Source organism: Cricetulus griseus, chromosome 2 (assembly GCF_003668045.3).
Source record: "Cricetulus griseus strain 17A/GY chromosome 2, alternate assembly CriGri-PICRH-1.0, whole genome shotgun sequence".
Taxonomy (NCBI): Eukaryota; Metazoa; Chordata; class Mammalia; order Rodentia; family Cricetidae; genus Cricetulus; species Cricetulus griseus.
Window position 1 is genome coordinate 385,975,075 of NC_048595.1, and position 20,301 is coordinate 385,995,375.

The following is a 20,301-nucleotide window of genomic DNA, read 5'->3' on the forward strand; positions in this document are numbered from 1 at the left end:
CCAGTTATTACACACTGATTTATATAGTGATTCATTTAAAGCACTGCTTGTACTGCCTTTTGCCAGGCGTGACTTCACTTGGTACCCAGAACAGAATGACCTGGAGAAATAACAGTAAAACAGTAGATCATTGCCAGGTAACAACCTGACTAATCTTGCTCAGTAGCCTCACCTTGTGGTTTCTGAGTATAAAATGAGAATGCAAACCAAACCCAAAACCTAGACCTTTCAGGAACTATCTGGGCTTTGGTCCATTGGTGAATACATTTCCTCTGTCTGTTCTCATTGGTATTGGAGTGCTTATTCCAGAAAAATTCCTGAAGCTTCTTTAGAGTTAGAGTTAGAACTCAGGATCTAGCACAAACTAGGCAAGCACTCCCTCATGGAAATACAACCCAGCCCCATCTTGTCAGATTGAAAATTTGTATCTGCTATAAAATAGCTGTTAATTCACCCCTCCCTCCCTCAGCCTATTGGCAACTAACTGCTATTTAACATCCTGTCTTTAAAGCTGGTTTAATTTCCTCATATAAATGAAATTATGTTTTTTGTTTGTTTGGTTTTTTTTGAGACCAAGTTTCTCTGTGGAGCCCTGGCTTTCCTGGAACGCTCTGTAGACCACTCACACCACCTTCTTCTGAATTTCCTTTTTGATACTACCATTCCATTGTTTATACCCATGGTCTTTGTTATTGGGGACTGGGGATTGAACACAATGTCATATTTGTTAAGCATATACCTTACCACTGAATTACACCTCTCAGCTTCCTGTGTTGTAGTTTGTTCATTCATTCATTCATTCATTCATTCATCTGTTGACTGGACACTTGGGTTGGTTTTACTTTTGTCTTTTTGTCTTCCAGGTTCTTTTCTTTCTTTCTCCCCCCCCCTTTTTTTAGTATTAGTGTTTTGACACACAATGGATTCATGATGTTCTCATGTATACGTATCGTTGTACTTTTTTATATTCATACTTCATCACCTTTCCATGTCCTTTCTCCTACTGATTCTCTTCTTCCTCCCACAGAGTCCCTCCTTTCTCTTTTTTGCTTTCACATCTTTATGTATATGTACACATTAGATATTTAAATATCTAGATTCTATATGAAGAAACATTCAATTTTGTCTTTTTCCTTCTCTACATAGTTCTTTTTTTTCCATCTTTTTTTTTTATTTGAATTAGAAACAAGATTGATATACATGTCACTCCCGGTTCCCACTCTCTCTCCTCCTCCCCTACCACCCACCCCCAACTAAAACCCTACCTATCACATATCCTTTCTGCTCCCTGGGGAGGGTAAGGGCTTCCATAGGGTGTCATCAGAGTCTATCATATCCTTTGGCCCACCCCCATGTGTCTTGGCTCAGGGAGTATCCCTGTATGTGGGATGGGCTCCCAAAGTCCACACCTATGCTAGGAATAAGTACTGAACTACTACAGGAGGTCCCGTAGATTTCGGAGGTATCCTCATTGAAGCCCACATTCCTGGGGTCTGGATCAGTCCCATGCTGGTATCCCAGCTATCAGTCTAGGGACCAAGAACTCCCTGTTGTTCAGGTCAGGTGTTTCTGTGGGTTTCACCAGCCCTACACAATTCTTGTATATATAAATTATACAATAAGGGAAATCTTGAATTTTGCAAGAAAAAAGGAAAATAACTTTACCTTCTATGGAAATATTTTGTTTCTATCTTGTATTTAATCCAAGAACATTGTTTTCTTTTTTTCCTTGAGACAGGGTCTCCTGTATAGCTCTAGCTGGCCTGGAACTCAGTATATAGACTAGGCTGGCCTTGAACTTTTACAGATCTGCCTGCTGAGTGATGGGATTACAGGTGTGTGACAATTTGCTGAGCTGCTTGTATTTTATTAATATACATGAAATTTATACATATTTTTGCCTCAGTCTTTAGAGTTAGTCATTTCTCTGAGGAATGTCTGTTGTTATATTTGAAAATGGTGGTTAAAGAGCACAATTTATAGTGCTTTTCTTCTAGAAGTTGAGAGGGATTATCAGTTAGCTTGTGATCAGGTGTTTTAGTGTTCTATTGTTGTGAGGAGACACCATGAACAATGCAACTCTTATAAAAGTAAGCATTGGATTGGGGACTGGCTTACAGTTTCAGAGGGTTAGTCCATTATCATGGCAGGGAGCATGACAGCACTCAGGCAGGAATGGTGCTGGAGAAGTAGCTGAGAGCTTTAAATCCTGATTTGCAGGATTCAGGCAAAGAGACAAAGACACTGGGCCTGGTGTGGGCTATTGAAAGCTGACACTCCAGAGCATGTAATGCCACATTTCTCAAAGCCTACCTCCAGTGACACACCTACTAAGGCCACACCTGCTAATCCTTCCAAGTAGTTCATTAACTGGAGACTAGGCATGCAAATATATGAGCCTATGGGGACCATTTTCATTCAAACCACCACACAGGATTATTCATTTGTTAATGGTAGCAGTCTACTGTTATGAAACTGGCAACTTCAATAGAAATCCTCCTCATGTCCTTAGATTTGTTTTATTTTTTAAATTATACAGGGTTATCAAAAGCCATTTGCATGCAAGTATATAATATTTTTTGAGCACATTCTCTCTCCTGTACCCTACTGTTTACTTCTCACTCCCATTTGTTCCTCCAGACAAATATGCTTCTATTTTCAGATTATCAGTACATATATGACATTATGTATCTATAAGTCTAGGAGCCATAAATGAAAGAAAACATGCAACATTTGTCTTTCTTTGACTTAATTCACTTAATATGAGTGTCTCCAGATACAAAGGAAACAAAATACTGTTTTGTTGTACTGCCCGGGCTGGCCTTGAACTGCTGACCTCAAGAGATCTTCTTTCCTTAGTTTCCTGAGTAGGTGGCACTATAATTGTGATCACAGCACCCATTGTCCTTGGATTGTTTGGTGTGTCATTCTAACAACTGAGGCAGTTAGTCAAATATAGACTGGATTTATATTGTTAGTATTTTCTTTTTTAGTTTAGTTTTAGTTTTTTAGTTCCTTAATTATGAAATGCTCTGATGATTTGGATATCAACTAAAGATAATGTATCAGTTTTATGTCATTGTGACCAGATAGCTGAGCAGAATAAGGGAGGAAAGGTAATTTTGGCTCACAGTTTGAGTTTTCAGTCTGTCTTGGGGGTTGGGGGCAGCTATGGTAGAACAAAGTAGCTTACATTATGCTGGCAAGAGAACAGGAGAAAATGCCTGTATGAGCTGACTTCTTCCATTTTCTCCTTTTACTCCATTTGGATTCCTAGCTTAAGAATTGATGCTGCTTTCCAGGTGGTGGTGGCGCACACCTTTAATCCCAGCACTAGGGAGGTAGAGACAGGCAAATCTTTGTGAGTTCAAGGTCAGCCTGGTCTACTGAGAGAGTTCCGGGACAGCCTCCAAAGCTACAGAGAAACCTTGTCTCAAAAAAAAAAAAAAAAAAAAAAATTGATTCTGCCAACTTCAGGGCAGGTCTTTTCTTTCTTTCTCTCTCTCTTTCCTTCTTTTTTCTTTTTTTTTGAGATAGGGTTTCTCTTTGTAGTCCTGGCTGTCCTGGAACTTACTCTGCAGACCAGTCTGATTTTGAACTCACAGAGATTCGCCTGCCTCTGTGTGCACCATCATTCCCCAGCCAAGGCAGGCAGATCTCTGTGAGTTCGAGACCAGCCTGGTCTACAAGAGCTAGTTCTAGGACAGCCTCCAAAGCCACAGAGAAACCCTGTTTCGGGAAAACAAAAACAAAAACAAAAAATATACAAGGCATCAAAAAAAACCATGCTGTGGGCTGGAGAGATGGCTCAGAGGTTAAGAGCACTGACTGCTCTTCCAGAGGTCCTGAGTGCAATTCCCAGCAACCACATGGTGGCTCACAACCATCTATAATGATATCTAGGTGCCCTCTTCTGGTGTGCAGATATACATGGAAGCAGAATGTTGAATACATAATAAATAAATAAAATCTTAAAAAAAACATGTTGTTAGTCATGCAATATCTATCTCTGTACCCCATACCATTATTTTATTTATTTATTTATTTTTTTCATACCATTATTTTAAATGAGTATTTTGCTTGCATGTTATATGTCTGTATACCATGTGCATGTTGGGTGAGTGGAGGCCAGAAAAGGGTGTCAAATTCCCAATAATTGGAGCTATGGTTGTTGCGCCATCATGTGGGTGCTGAGAATTGAATCTAGATCCTCTGGAAGGGCATCCAGTGCTCATAACAGCTGAGCCATAATTCTAGCCTCTCCTGGCACCAAGTTTTAATCTTGGTTTACATTTCTGTGACAAAATACCATATACATGACTTACAAGAGGAGAGATTTATTTAGTCTCCTAGTTTTTGTGGTGTTACTGTTACAGTGGTAGTCTCTCATTGTCTATCATATCATAATCTATATATCATGGGAGCCAGGAAGGACTGAAAGAAGGAGGGCAAGGAGGGAGAGAAACAAAAAGACAAAGTATGACTGCTTAGTCAGCTTCTCCGTTGTTTTGTTTTATTCTATCAAGGCCCTCAGCCTATGAGATGGTGCCATCTACATATTCAAGGCAATTCTTCCCACCTTAATTAATCATCTCTTAAAATGCCCTCAGATTGCTCTCCTAGCTGCATCTCAAAATAACAGTACTTGATTTCTTTTGTTTTCCTTGTATTTTGCCTGACTTTTTTGGGGGGAGGGCGGGGGGGGGGGAGTTTGTCCTGGAACTTACACTGTAGATCAGCAATCTGGCCTTGAACTCACAGAGATCCACCTGCCTCTGCACCCTGAGTGCTGGGCTTAAAGGTGTGCGCCACCACTAACCTTCGACATTTTTTTTGTTAGTATGATGTTAGTTGTCAACTTGACAGGATCTAGAATTTCTTGGGAAATGGACTTCTGGTGCATGTCTGCAGGAGATTATCTTGATGCAGTGATTGGGATGGGAAGATCTGCCCATCGTGGTGGCACCATTCTGTGGGCAGTGGTCTTAGACTGTGTGGGAGGAGACTACAAGCTGAGTACAGGTATTTGTTGCTTTTTTCTTTGACTGTGATGTAATGTGACTGACTGCTTCAAGTTCCTGCTGCGTTCACTTCTCTACCATGATGGACCTTGAACTGTGAGCTAAAATAAGCCTTCCTTAAGTGGCTTTTATAAAGTATTTTATCACAGCAACAGGAAAAGAACTAAGAAAATTAACCTATAAAGGAAAATTAAATATTTTTCTCTTATTTTTCAGGTAAACCAGCCAAAACTCTTCCCTGAACAAAAACATCTTTTTTAAAGTTGCATATATACAAAAGAAAAAAACACAAATGCTTTTTATTTTGCCTCAACACAAGATTTAAACAAGGTACTGCCATAGAAGGTAAGCTGATCTTAAGTTAAATTCTACCTTATTGTACAGTTTACTCAATTACATTGTATAGATGAACATTCACAGGTTGGATGACAATGAAACCTTTTGTTTCTGTTGTTTTTTTGAGGTGGGAGTCTCATTGGCCCATTGAAAGCCTTTCTGTTATAATCTTAACTTGATGTTGGAACTCTCTCTCTCTCTCTCTCTCTCTCTCTCTCTCTCTCTCTCTCTCTCTCTCTCCTCTTTCTTTCTCAGATAGGATCTCACTATGTAGTCAAAACCATTCTTAAACTTATGATTCTTCTCCCTCGTGTCCTGAATGCTGTGATTATGGGTGGATATCACAACACCTGGTTCATGTAATTTCTTGCCAGCATTTTGTTGTACTAGAAATTAAGATAGCACTCCAAAATGCAGAAGAGAAGACAGGACACTGAGTGTTATGGCAACTCTGTTTTGCTTTGTACTGAAGAAAGCATTAATTCTCTGCAGAGTAAAGCATGTTCTTCAGGAGGCAGAAACAGGTGGACCTTTGTGATTTACATGCCAGCTTGGCCTATATAGAGTTCCAAGACAGCCAGGACTACATAGTGGGACAATGATTAAAATTAAATTATTAAAAAAATAAAGTAATAAATCTGCATAAAAAAGAATAAACTGTGCTTAGTGTATTGTTTCCTTTCTGTTGCTGTGATAAAGTTCCACTTTTCAAAGACGAATGAGACATAAGTCTCATGTATGAAGCATGTTGTATCTCAAACTAATGTGAACTAAAGAGAGAAAATGGGCTGGCAAATGGCTTGGTGAATGAAAGTTCTAATTGCACAAATCTGATGACCTACCTGAGTTTGATCCCTGGAACAGATGGTAGAGGGAGAGAATTGACCCCTAAAAGTTGTCTTCTGATCTTTAGACATATGTGGTGCACATATGCTTCTGTACTAACACACATCACACACACACACATATACACACACACAATAATGATAAATAATGCTTAATTGCTTATCTTATCTTATTTTTATTTTTGAGGCAGTCTCTCTATGTAGCCCTGGCTATCTTAGAACTCACTATGTAGACCAGGCTGGCCTCAAACACACAGAGACATCTGCCTTTGCCTCCCAAGTACTGGTACTAAAGACATGGACCACCATACCATGATAAAGTTTAAAAAGTTAAAATAGAAAAAAACAAGAGCTGAATTGTGGCTGGACAGATAATAAGTTGCAGTTTAGATTCTAGTTCTCTCTTGGCAACAGTCTCTACCACAGAATGTTCTATTGGACTCTTATCATGGAACTGTAGGATCAAAGGGCAACACTTGCATTTGAATCCTAACCCTGTCTTCCAATTGTGTCACTCTGGAAAAATAAAGAAGCAGAACTTGAGGCTCCTTTCATTCATTCAGTGCTGGGTAAGCATGTAGGAGATGTTGGCCACATCATGTTGCTCTTGACAGCCTGGAAGAATCTCAAGGACAGTTATCATAATGGGAAGAGCATCCAGCTGAGTTGATATACTAAGTCCAAAGCTGGTTTATGAACAAGGATGCTCTCAGTGGTACCTAGCAGGTCATCTATAGAGGGAAGAATATGGCCTTCTCCATAGTTAAGCATCTCTGTGGAAGACAGGGTATAGAGACCAGGCATGGTGGTTCACACCTGTAATCCCAGGACTTGAGAGGCTGAGGTATGATGATTACCATAAGTTCAAGACCAACCTCAGTCACTGAGACCCTGCTTCAATTAAAACAAAAACCAAAAGTTTGACAAAGAAACACTCAGGAATTGGGCCTGCAAGATGGTTCAGCAGCTAAAGGCACTTGTGAATTTAAACAGATTAACCATATATGAAGACAGAATTAGTGAACTGTAACATGTATCTGAAAAAATATTCAGAGTATTGAAATGAGAGGTGGGTTCATTTCTGGAAGATGCTAATTCTCCTCCCCAGTTATTAGTTGCCTGTAGTTCTTTGTCTAGAGGTGGGACTCCATGAAAATTTTCACCTTCCACATTAATATGTCCATTGATATTGCTATTATGTAAAGGCAATGGTGGCACATGCTTTTAATCCTAGTACTTGGAGGCAGCAATCTCTGTTTGAGGCCAGCCTGGTCTATAGAGTGAGTTCCAGGACAGCCAGGGCTACACAGAGAAACTCTGGTTTGGAAAAACAAAACAAAACAAAACAAAATCTTAAAAAAAAAAACTTTTGATATTAGTTTCCATATCTTATTGTCTTTCGAGAAAGTAATCTGTATGACAGTGGTGTTCCTAAGTTATTGTGTTGTCCTGTATTAAGGCTTGCATTTATATTTTTGGTTGTGAGCCTAGCCTATAATGGACTGAGCCATCTTCTCATCCCAGTGGCTTATATTTGTAAATGTTATATTGGATGTTGAAAAATTTTTGTATTCCATTTTTAGGTTTTTATGTTTCCTTAACAGCCCAGGCTTAGTCACCGAAACTGTAAGAAATAACAGAGAAATCCCTTGTGCCCTTTACCCATTTCCTCCCGGAAAGAGACTTTGTTTTGAGAAAGGCTCTCAAGTAGCTCATGCTGGCCTTCAATTCTCCAGGCAGCTGTGGCTGAACTTGAACTACTCTTCCTTCTGCCTCCCTTCCAGGTGGTGGGATTGCAGGCCAGCATTAGTAGAAATGTTTTACAGAGTTATAACCAGGAAGTGGGACTAATACAATCTACTGACTTTATTCACACCTCCCATTGTATGTTTTTAGACTGATCTTGTTGGCCAGAACTTACATGTGGTTCATGTTCTCCTGAAACTTACAGAAATCTGACTGCTTCAGTCTTCCAAATGCTGGGGTTACAAGTGTGAGCTACCATACTCAACTTGACCTCCCCGGTATGCATTCCCATGCCCAGTTGTTATGTCACTTTTATAACCATATTTGCTTCCTTTTTGCTCCCCTCCTAATTCTCAACCACTGGAAACCAAGAATCTGTCTTTTCCTGTTGCTGTGATGGGATATCGTAAATAGAAGCAGTTTAAGGTGGAATAGTTTATTTTGGTCCACAGCTTAAAAGTATATAGTCCATCATGATAGAGCAGTTAAGACTGCAAGCACTTGAAAGAGTCTTTGTCATGTTGCATTCACAGTTAGGAAGAGGAGAGCAATGAATGAATGCTTGTGTTGAGTTAGCTTCCTCCTTTTTATGTGGTCTACAACCCAAGCCTAGGGAACTGTTCTGCCCACTCTTTGGGTGTGTCTTCCCATTTCAGTTAACCCAATCAAGAGACTCCCTCACAGGTGTGCCCAGAGGCTTGTCTCCTAGGTGATACTAGATCTTGTTAGTTAATATTAACCATTATACTGTCCTACCATTTCTGATATTTTTAAAGTTTTATTCATTTTGTGTGTATGAGTGCATTGCCTGTACTACATGCGTGTCTGGTGCCTTCAGATGTCAGAAGAGGATAAGGGCATCAGACTCCCCAGAACTGGAGTTACATATGATTGCGAACCATCATGTGGGTGCTGGGACTCAAACCCTGTCCTCTGCAAGAACAACTAGTGCTCTCTTAACCACTGAGTCATCTCTTCAGCCTCTGTTTCTAGGTTTGTTTGTTTGTTTGTTTGTTTGTTTGTTTTTGAGGTAGGGTCTGGCTCTGGCTGTCCTGGAACTTTCTTGCTGTATAAACCAGGCAGGTCCTAAACTCACAGAGATCCACCTGCTTTGCCTTCTAAATGCTGTGATTAAAGGTTTGTACCACCATGCCATTCTAAAATTTTATCATTATAATCGTTATATTTGAGCATGGTGGCATACTCTTAAGCATTCAGGAGACTGAGGTGGGAGAATTGTTTGAACCCAAGAGTTTAAGACCATCCTGGGCACCATAGTGAGACCATCTCTCAAACAAACCAAACTAAACCAAACCCACCAAGTCATCAATGGAATCATAGTATGCAACCCTTTGGGATTTGTTTACTTTGCCCAGTAATAAATTTCTATATACTTACTCAGTTTTTGCACTCATCAGTTCCTTTTGGCGGCTGGGGATGTAACTTAGTTGGTAGAGTGTTTGCCTAATATGAGTGAAAGCCCTGGATTTGAGACCAGTTCAGTACCAGGGAGGAAGAGGCAGAAAGATTGGGAGTTCAAGGTGACCCTCAGCTTCATATCAAGTTTGAGGTTATTCTGACAAACATGAGACTCGGTCTCAAAAAAATTTTTTCCCTAATCACAAAGCGTTTATTCCACTTACATGAACTTAGTACATATATTCTTAACAATTGTGATTGGAATTATGCATTGATTTTTCATAGGACATTAAACAAGAGTAGCCATCATTTAAAGTTATTTCCTTGTTAACTGTTTCTACAGCATATGCATAACAAGAAAATAAGAATGATGAGTTTTCCGGGCTGGAGAGATGGCTCAGAGGTTAAGAGCACTGGCTGCTCTTCCAGAGGTCCTGAGTTCAATTCCCAGCAACCACATGGTGACTCACAACCATCTATAATGAGATCTGGTGCCCTCTTCTGGCCTGCAGGCATACATTTAGGCAGAACACTGTATACATTGATAAATAAATCTTTAAAAAAAAAAAAAAAAGAGTGATGAGTTTTCCTAACTTCCTTGCATGGTGGCCATGTTAATTTTCCCACTGTCATTCTGGGTTTAGTATGTGAGCTGTCAGAGTGAGCACAAATGCTGCCTTTTTATTGTCCTATTTTCCTTACTGTGTTGGCACCACATGCTGTGTTATAGTTTGCATTTTGAAGGCTGTCCAAGCAGCCCCCACCCCTTTTTGGTTAGCATACAAAGAAATGAATTTTGTTGTAGTTAAAACTTTTGGTTTTGTTTTAGTTTGATACAGGGTCTCACTATGTAGCTCTGGCGGTCTTTGAACTCATGTATAGATCAGCCTAACCTCAAACTCAGAGATTTGTCTGCTTCTGTCTTCTGAGTGCTGGGATTAAAGGCATATATGCTGCTATTCTAGCTTTTGACTGTTACAAATAAAGCTGCTGTCAACATTCCTGTGAAGGTTTTTGTGTAAATTTAAGTTTTTGTTTCCCTAGGGTCAATGTCCAGGGCCAGGGTAATTTTATTTGTATGGATTTCTGTTCACTGCTGCATTATAGAGGTTGCAGAATCTCTTAAGGTTTGTATATTTATTGCGCTTGGATCTTTTCCTTACCTGTGTATAGCATTTCTTCTTATTTTATTAAAATTGTATCTCAGCTTTTGGTTCATGTTTGAACACTGTAGTTTTCAGTCATCATATTTCTGCTTCTTTCAGTGTTTTTTAAGTGTTTGTTTGTTTGAGACAGGCTCTCTCTTATGAATCCCTGGCTATCCTGGGACTCACTATGTAGACCAGACTGGCCTCGAACTCACAGAGTTCTGCCTACCTCTGCCTCCCAAGTACTGGGATTATTAAAGGCATGTGCCACCACCACCCAGCCTATTTTTATTCTTTGTAATTATATATAGGTGTATATGTCTGCATGTGGGTATGTGCATATGCTTGCAGTGCCTGTGGAGACCAGAGACATTGGATTCACTTGGAGCTGGAGTTAGAAAAACTTGTGAGAACTCGGGTTCTCTGGGAGAGCAGAAAGTGCTTTTACCTACTGAGCCATCTCTCCAGCTAGCGTTATACAGACACTAAATTGCACATTATTTTATAGGAAGCACTTCTACTCTTTGAATTCATTCTAAATCTTATATGTAATTTCATAGGTATTTTATTAACAGTTCTTTTTTTTTTTTTCTTTCTTCTTTTGCTTTTTGAGACAGGGTTTCTCTGTGTTGCCTTGACTGTCCTGGAACTCACTCTGTAGACCAGGTTGGCCTTAAACTCAGATATCCACCTGCCTCTGCCTCCCAAGTGCTGGGATCAAAGTGTGCACCACCACAGGGCTATTCTCAATAATTCTTTAATGCTTTGTGTTGTATATACCACACAGGTATTTTTTATATTAATAAACAGACCCATTTTAAGTTTTCAGTTTATAATGGTTAGTTTTATGTCAACTTGACACTGCTAGAGCCATTTCTCTAGCTTGACAGAAGCTAGAGAAAATTACTCCCCTAGATTGGCCTGTGGGCAAACTTGTGAGACATTTTGTTGATTGATGATTGATGTGGGAGAGCCCAGCTCACTGTGGGCTGGTAGTCCTGGATGCTATAAGAAAACAGGCTGAGTAAGCCATGAGAAGCAATCCACTAAACAATATTCCAATAAAGGCCTCTGCTTTAGTTTCTGCCTTGGGTTCTTGTCCTGACTTCCTTCAGTGATGGACTGTGATATGAAAGTGTAATTGAAATAAACCATTTCCTCTCTAAGTTGCTTATGGTCATGGTGTTTTATCACAGCAATAGAAACCCTAACTATGATGGATTGGCACCAGGCCATGGGGTATGGCAGTCCTGACCATGTGGTAGCATTTGAATTTTGGGCTGAAAAGCGCCACAGGCTGTTCTGTAGGAATGCAGAAGATAATAGTGAAAGCACTGCATGGGATGGAGGCCTGGCTTGTGACGTTTCAGAGGGAAGCAGAGACTTGGGGCCATTTATGTGATAGTTTGAATTAAGAATCTGTGATTCTGGTCAGTTGAGGCTGAAGAATTGGCTGTAATTAATAAGAGAACAGAACCTCTGAAGTGAAATCTTGGTTTTGATGGGATAATTGATGCTGGTTAGCTGGAGCTGAGAAATTAGTGGTGATTAAGAAGAGAGCAGTAGCATTGAGAATTGTATATCTGGGAGTTTTCCCCTGAATGTCAGCACACACAAACTCTGGTATAGAGGGAGCTGAGGCTGTAACTGGGGCATATAAGAAAACAAAACTAAGCAAACCAAAACAGGATGAGCCAGTAAGCAGTGTTTCTCTGTGACCTTTGCATCATTCTTGCCCTGAGTTCTTGCCATGACTTCCTTTGATGGGCTGAGATGGAGAAGTGTAATGGAAATAACTCTTTCCTTCCAAAATTACTTATGATCATGGTTTTAGCACAGCAATAGAAGCCCTAATTAAGATACAGTTCTATATTACCCTCACATTCCCTCCTATCACAATGTAGTTTTCTATGCTGTGTCCCTGGCCCTGAACAACCGCTACTATGCTTGCCCCAGGTGTTTTACATTTTTCTGAACTCCCATATAAATGGAACCATTGAGTATTGGCCTTCATAATACGCTGTCACTCACCTGTGTTGTGCTTGTTCTATGTAGTGATAAGGTTCCATTGTTTGTCTGGGGAGACCATTCACCTGTTAACAGGCATCTGTCAACCTTCACTTGGTCTTCATATAGACATAGGATTTAATTTTTCCTATGTTGGACCTGAGAGTAGAATTGGTAGATCACACGGTAAGAATATGCCCAACTTTATAAAAAGCTGTTAAACGCCTTTCAGAGAGGTTGTGCCACATTAGAGCTCCTTTCCTGGAAGTGGATGGGAGTCAGTTGTTTAGTATCCTGATGTTAGTCATGCTGTTAGATATGAGGTGGAGCCTCACTGCAGATCTCTGGGTACTGTGATACTGATCCTATTATATGCACTTTTGTTTTGTTTTGAGACAGGATCTTACTCTGTTGCCAAGCATGGCTTCAAATTCATGGTCCTCTTGCCTCAGCATCCCAAATTCTGGGATAAAAGATATAAACTAGCATGTATATTTTTATATCTTTTAAAATAAAGTATCTCCAACTTTTGAAATTAATGTTTTGTCTTATAGTTGAGTTGTAAATTTTTGTTTTGTTTTGTTTTTTGAGACAGGGTTTCTCTGTGTAGCTTTGGAGCCTGTCCTGGAACTCGCTCTGTAGACCAGGCTGACCTTGAACTAACAGAGATCCACCTACCTCTGCCTCCTGAGTGCTGGGACTAAAGGAATGTACCACCACTACCTGACTTGTAAAATTTTTCATGAAGTGAATATGAGTAACTTTTCAGATATATGTCAGAAATAAGTATTGATTTATAGCTGAACTACATATATGTTGAAAAATACTTGTCCTACCTTGTGACCTATATTTTTATTTTACTAATAGTATAAAGGAATTGAATTTTTTCATTTATTTATTCCATGTATATGCTGTGGTGTATTTGTGGAGATCAGAGGACAAGTTTTCAGAGAATAAGTTCTCTTATACTATATGGATCCTGGGGACTATACTCAGGTCATCAGGCTTGGCAGCAAGCCTCTAAATCATTTTACTGGTCCCAGGAATTTCCCACCCCTTTTTTTTTTTTTTTTTTTTTATAGATGTTCTCAGTGTGTGGTAATCTGGCCTTGCCTCCTGAGTGGGGATGTGGTTGAAGGAGCAGAAATGTTCTTGTCTCTGTCTCTATGTCTTAACATCTATTTGCTTATTTATTTAGGGGACATGGCATGTGTTACACAAGTGTGGGGATCAGGGGACAACTTGAAGCAGTTGGTTTGTTCTTTTTGGGTTTCTGTGATTCAACTCATACTGTCAAGCTTGGCCACAAGATCTCTTACCCACTAAGTCATATTGCCAGCCCCGGAAGTTTATAATTTTTTGGAGGTCTGGTGAATTACTTTTCCTTTCATAAATGTTTTCTTATATCTCATGAACCCCAAAGTTTAGTTTCATTTATTGTTTGTATGTGTGTACATGTATATGCTTGGATGCATGCATGTGTGTGTGTGTGTGTGTGTGTGTGTGTGTGTGTGTGTGTGTGTTTGTGTACAAGTAGAACACACAAAAGAGGTTAGAGGAAAAGTGACACTCAGTTCTTTTCTAGCATGTGTGTCCCAGGATTGAACTCATGTTGTCAGACTTGGAGGCAATTGCCCTTAACCACTGAGGCATCTTGCTAGCTCTCATAAGTTCCCAATTTTGTTACAGGGGTGGGGTGGTGGGGTGGTGGGTGGTGGTGGTGGTGGGGTGGGTCTTATTACCTTTTCTTTCATAAGTTATGTTAAGTGTGTCTTATAAACCTCCAACTCATCTCTCTCTCTCTCTCTCTCTCTCTCTCTCTCTCTCTCTCTTTCTTTTTTTTTTTTAAGACGGGGTTTCTCCGTGTAGCTCTGACTGTCCTTGAACTTACTATGTAGACCAGACTGGCCTAACTCACAGAGATCCACCTGTCTTTGCCTACTGAGTACTGGGATTAAAGGTGTGTGCCACCACTACCTGGCCTACATTTCTTGCTTTTTAAAACACTTTGTCTCATTACTTTTTTTTTTTAAAGATTTTATTTATTTATTATGTATGCAACATTCTGATTCCATGTATATCTGCACACCAGAAGAGGGCACCAGATCTCATAATGGATGGTTGTGAGCCTCCATGTGGTTGCTGGGAATTGAACTCAGGACCTCTGGAAGAGCAGTCGGTGCTCTTAACCTCTGAGCCATCTCTCCAGCCCCTTGTTTTTTTTTAAACAAATTTTATTTATTGTGTATACGTTGTTCCTGACTGCACACCAGAAGAGAGCACCAGATCTCATTATAGATGGTTGCAAGCCACCATGTGGTGCTGGGACTTGAACTCAGGACCTCTGGAAGAGCAGCCAGTGTTGTTAATCTCTGAGCCATCTCTCCAGCCCCTGTTGTTGTTTTGAGATAGTCTCATCATGTGATTTTGGCTGGTCTGGAACTTTTTATGTAGACCACTATATCTGGCTTTGAACTCACAGAGATCCAGCTGCCTCTGCCTTCCAAGTGCTGGAATTAAAGACACGTGCCACTATGTCTGCAGGATATCACATTTATTTATATGTATTTGTGTGTGTGTGTGTGTGTGTGTGTGTGTGTGTGTGTGTGTGTGTGTGTGTGTTCTTGCTTTGATTTGTATGTTGCTAATAGAGGACAACTTATGGGGATGGTTCTCTCCTTTCACCTTGTTGTTCTCACTGAAGTCATCTTTCTGATCTTCCCTTTGTACCTACCCTGTGCCTCTATAGTGTTGGGAAACAAACCTATGACCTTGTATATGCTAGGCAATGGCTCTGCCACTGAATTACATTCCCAGCCTCCAAAACATTGCTAGAATTCCTAATTGTAGATTTTGTGATTAAACCTGTGATCTATATCATGTTATTTTGGGGTTTGGTGTGAAGTAAGGGTTGAATATAAGCTTATTTATGCATATTTAGTTTTCTGGAATAATTTGGTGAAAAAGACTCCACACACACATACTCACGTGCACACACACACCTTCCTCCATTTAATTGATTTTGTACATTTATTGAAAATTAATTGAATACATATGTCAGAGGCTACTGTGTTAGGGTTCCACAGGTACCTCGGATTCACAAACAGGCAAACACATTTAAAAACTACAGCCTTTTACTTTCTTTCATTTGAAGTTTATTTTAGTGTTAGGTGTGGTGGCACACGTCCTTAATCTCAGCATTTGGGTGGAAGAGGCAAGTGTACCTCTGAGTTTGAGCTGTGCCTGGTCTACGTAATGGGTTCCCGGCCACCCAGAGCTACACAGTAAGATTCTGTCTCAAAACATTATTTTATGTGTATGGATGTTTTGCTTGCATGAATGTATGTGTGTATCATAGGTGTACAGTGCCCACAGAAGTGAGAAGATGGTGTTATATCACCTGAGACCAGATTGTTACAGATTGTTGGGAGTGGTGGTTTCGACACTAAAAATGATCCCCAGGTCCTTTGGCTCTATAGTCAGTACTCTTAACCACTGAACCATCTCTTCAGCCCCAGTCTTTTAGTTTTTCTTAAAGTAAAAATATCAAGTAAGATAAGCTCCCCTCATTTCTTACTACAGTTTTGTAAATAACCTCATGTGACTAAAAAGATCTATCATTTGGATCAGTGAGAAGGTCAGGGCTGATGATCTGAGTTCAGTCCCTGAGTCCCACATGATAGTAAGTGAGAACTGACTCCCACAGCTTGCCCTCTGACCACCACACATGAGTGCTGCTTTCCTGGATGGATGATGTACATGAGGGCACACATACATGAATTTTAAAAGATAATTTGAAGACAAGCTTTTAGCTTTGTTGAAGATGAAGCTTCATGTTTTCTTTTTGCTATCAGAGCAGTAAAATCTGTTGTCTAACTCACCCTGGCCTGCACACTAACAGCGAGCCCCATGGGGATGGACAGCTTTGTGTAGGCATGACAGCAAAAGCTGGAAGAAGGGCTGGGGAGGCAGAGGAAGGGTTGGGTTAGTGACGATCTTCAGATGGCTGTGGCAAGACTTCGTGCACAGTTTGTGTGCATGTGAAGGAGATGGTTGTCTTAAGGGTAACCTCAATATTATTCAGCAAGATGGCCACCATAAACTGAGGGACTAGGTGACACATGACTGCAGAAAATGGCAGGTTCAAGCAAATCAGGCTGTCCTTAGTTTGGCTTGCTGAGTATAGGCTTTGAGAGTGTTCTAGGAACACGTGTCCAGTGTTCACTCAGGAGGAATTAAATACTGGAAGGTGGGTTTCTGGTTTGAATTAACTTTTTAAGGACGGAGGGGTATTCCTGGTATTGATACTTGGGAGATAGATGTGTGGGTCCCTCAGAACCATGATTGAGGTAAGCACTGTGGGTAGGGGAGAGTCAGGTCAGATTAGGGAATGCTGTGGTTGGGAAGGAGGTAGATCAATGAGAGGAACCTAAGGGACCTGTAAATAAGAGCAATTACTTGGGCGCTAGGATTGCTTGTTGGTGATGAACTTCTTGTACTTTGTTATAGCATAGTTGAGGGTGGATTTTGGAGGAGTGAGCTCCTCTTTTGTCCTTGCTTGCAGCTCTGTGGCCACCATCATGTTCTGGAAATTTGACTTGAATACCACGTCCCACATTGACAAGCTGCTCGACAAGGAACATGTGACACTGCAAGAGTTAATGGATGAAGATGACATCCTGCAAGAGTGTAAGGCTCAGAACCAGAAGTTGCTGGACTTCCTGTGCAGGCAGCAGTGTATGGAGGAGCTGGTGAACCTCATCACACAGGACCCACCCCTGGACATGGAAGAGAAGGTCCGATTCAAGTATGTACTGAGGCTGCTTCCCAGGCCAGCTGGGTAGTGCTGAGGGAGCTGTGGGTAGTGTCTAAGGCCAGCTAGAGCCAGGGCATCACCACATAAGAAGTGAGGAGGCTGTTGGGCAGTTTGTGAGGCTTAAGAAGTTTCAAATCTCTTGTGTATGTGTTTTCTCATTCTGAGTTATAAGTGAGTTTATATTAAGTTGACACATGTTGGAACAATTTGATGAAAGACCCAGTGATAAATAGGTATCTGAGATTGAAGAGTTGGGCCACATCATCATTAGAGCTGGCAGACAGGTTAGAGGTATGATGTCTGACTTCTGAGCCCCAGGAAATGCCTTGCTTTGGGCTGTTTAATTCAGATGAAGTATGTCCTTATCACTAGTGGCACTAACCCTTTAGAAATTTTTCCTAAAATATATTAAGTTTGACCAGGATGTTGGGAGTGACAAAAGAGAAGGGACAGTGTCATCTCAGGATGTTTGGAGCTTTGAGTAAGGGCAGAGTCTGGAGTGGGAGGGTGCTTTGGGTAGGAGTCAGGCTTAGAAAATTTGGCTCCATGAATAGGTCACATGGTCTGTAGTGTTTCGGGGGAGAGATGGGGACAAGTAACACAACAGACACAGGTGCTTATAAGGAAGCATAGTATACACATGTGTGGTAGAAAGGTCATAGAATAGGGTCAGTAAGTGATGATGTGCTGTTTGTCCTTCCTTCCTCCCTCCACCCTTCCCTTCCATCCTTTTGACACAAAAACTTACTGTGTGGCACATACTAGTCTAGTTTTCAATCCTCCTGCCAAAGCCTTCCGAGTGCTAGGCTCTCAGATATACTCCACATCTGGCAGCTTTTACATTTTTAAATGTTTGAAAAAAGTTAATAGAAAAGTACTTTGTTACACATGTTGATGACTTTTTTGGTGTCATTGGATATGTTACACTAATTCATATACAGAGTCCAGTTGCAAAATAGACTAACAAAAACTATTCCTAACCTGGCCCTTGCTGACCTTTGTCCTTTGGAAGAAAACAGGGCAGGCCTGAGTGATGAGGCAGCCTGTGGTGGGCTATGAATGCTTCCTCTGGGCAGTCATCTGTCTGGCAAGGCTCCCATGTTGGGAAACCGAGTTCTAGGAAAAGCAGAGGCCTGCTGTCAAAGGAACCATGGCTGAAGGGATAGAGTGACCACAGCTGGAGGCTGTTGTGGTCTCAGTATCACTACACAGCTCACCTGCCATCTTCTCTACAAGTGTCTCCTGGTTTGAGTCGCAAATTAGAACAAAGTGACAGGGAGGGGAGGGGTATAGTTAAGGGGTTTTGGGGTCTAGACAGGGATTCTCAGAATAGCACTAATGACTGGAGATTTGCAAAGTCAGACTCTGAGAGAGATTAGTAATGCATGAGTACTAAGCTAAGCAGAGAAAGCAACAAGAAAACAAATGGCTCTCGGGAGCCTGACACATGGAAGTAAGCTGATGGAACAGAGCAAATTCATCAGTCCAGTTGTGGGCTGCATGCACATTAACATCAGATTTTGTTGCTGTTGTTTGTTTTGTTTCTAGAGACAGGGTTTCTCTGTGTAGCCTTAGCTGTTCTGGAACTCACTCTGTAGACCAGGCTGGCCTCGGATTTACAGAGATCCACCTGCCTCTGCCTCCCAAGTGCTGGGATTAAAGGCGTATGCCACCACTGCCTGGCTCCAGATGTATTTTCTTTTTAAGATTTTTTTAAATCGTATATGGGTGTTTTGCTTGTGTGTATGTCTGTGTACCATATGGGTGAAGTAACCATAGAGATCAGAAGAGGGCGTTGATCCTCTGGGATTATCTTTTTTTTTTTTCCCTCCGAGACAAGGTTTCTCTGTGGCTTTGGAGGCTGTCCTGGAACTAGCTCTTGTAGACCAGCTGGTCTTGAACTCACAAAGATCCACCTGCCTCTACCTCCCAAGTGCTGGGATTAAAGGCATGTGCCAACACCACCCGGTTTGGGATTATCTTGTGGGTACTGGGAACTAAGCCTGGATCCTCTATATGAGCTTTTAACCACAGAGTCATCTCTCCAGCCAATGAGGTTGGTTTTTTGTTTGTTTTGTTTTGTTTTGTTTTGTTTTCCTAGTGTGTTAAGTACTTCATGGACCTATTCAATTGGAATTGAATAGACCTTAGTGTAGTGAAATTTTTTTGCATTATTTCTTCTCCCCTCTAGTTTTTCCTCTGTTCTCTTTCTGGGCATGTAATTGACCATTATATTTTTAAAATGAATGCCTGTTTTTTTTAATTTTCAAAACTTTTGTTTGTGTATGTACATGCTGTATATAAACATGACTGTGTGTGCACCACAGACAACTTTATGGAGTCATTTCTCCATCCACCCTTAGACGGAGCTCAGGTTGATGGGCTTACACAGCAAGTACCCTTCGCTGCTGAGCCACCCTGCTGGTCTCCTTTTCTTGGTTTTGCTCTTGCTGCTTTATCTGTGCCTTTGCTATCGTAGCATTCCTTTTAGAAAAGAATCCTAGTTCTTACTGTGAGATGTAGACCTGTAAGCATACTGGGAACTTGTCTCCTACTTCTAGTCAGCATCTCATCATTTCTCCACTGTCTAGGATTCCTCAATTAGTAGCAGGGCTTGTTCACTTTTTCTGAGAACGAACTAACTCAAGCCTAAGATATTTCCAGATTACCCTGCCTTCTTCAGCTAGGACACTGACTGTACCTCTCTGGAGTTCTGTAGCTTGAACCCTTACCCTCACTTCTCTCTGTGAGCACCTGAGAGTCTGCTTTCCCTGGACGTGGTCTAAGCCAGTACCATTTCTTCTTCTCTTTCTTTCTCCCCCATCTCATGCTTGGTATGTGGTACTGGGGATGAATTTCACAGCCTCCTACATTCTGGATACTAGGCAGGCTCTCCACTACAGTGTTTCTGCAACCAGGTGCTCTTCTTGCCTTTTTAACTCTGCATTACTGGAATAGGAGCT

At 40.9% G+C, this 20,301-nt stretch overlaps 1 protein-coding gene across 17 annotated transcripts in view; it reads left to right on the forward strand.

Annotated features, from left to right (window-relative positions):
* The window catches only part of Ppp6r2 (protein phosphatase 6 regulatory subunit 2), a 94,213-nt gene that overhangs the window by 27,176 nt on the left and 46,736 nt on the right, over positions 1–20,301 (forward strand). For 9 of the 17 annotated variants that reach the window (XM_035440817.1, XM_035440819.1, XM_035440820.1 and 6 more), the window contains exons 2-3: positions 5,238–5,366; positions 17,087–17,329. In XM_035440817.1, the coding sequence (XP_035296708.1) occupies positions 17,103–17,329 (227 nt within the window). In that variant the 5' untranslated portion in view covers positions 5,238–5,366; positions 17,087–17,102. Of the gene's footprint in view, positions 1–1,783; positions 1,836–5,237; positions 5,367–10,411; positions 10,495–17,086; positions 17,330–20,301 lie in introns of those variants that run through there. The other 8 variants (XM_035440818.1, XM_027396261.2, XM_027396258.2 and 5 more) reach the window with 7 other exon arrangements.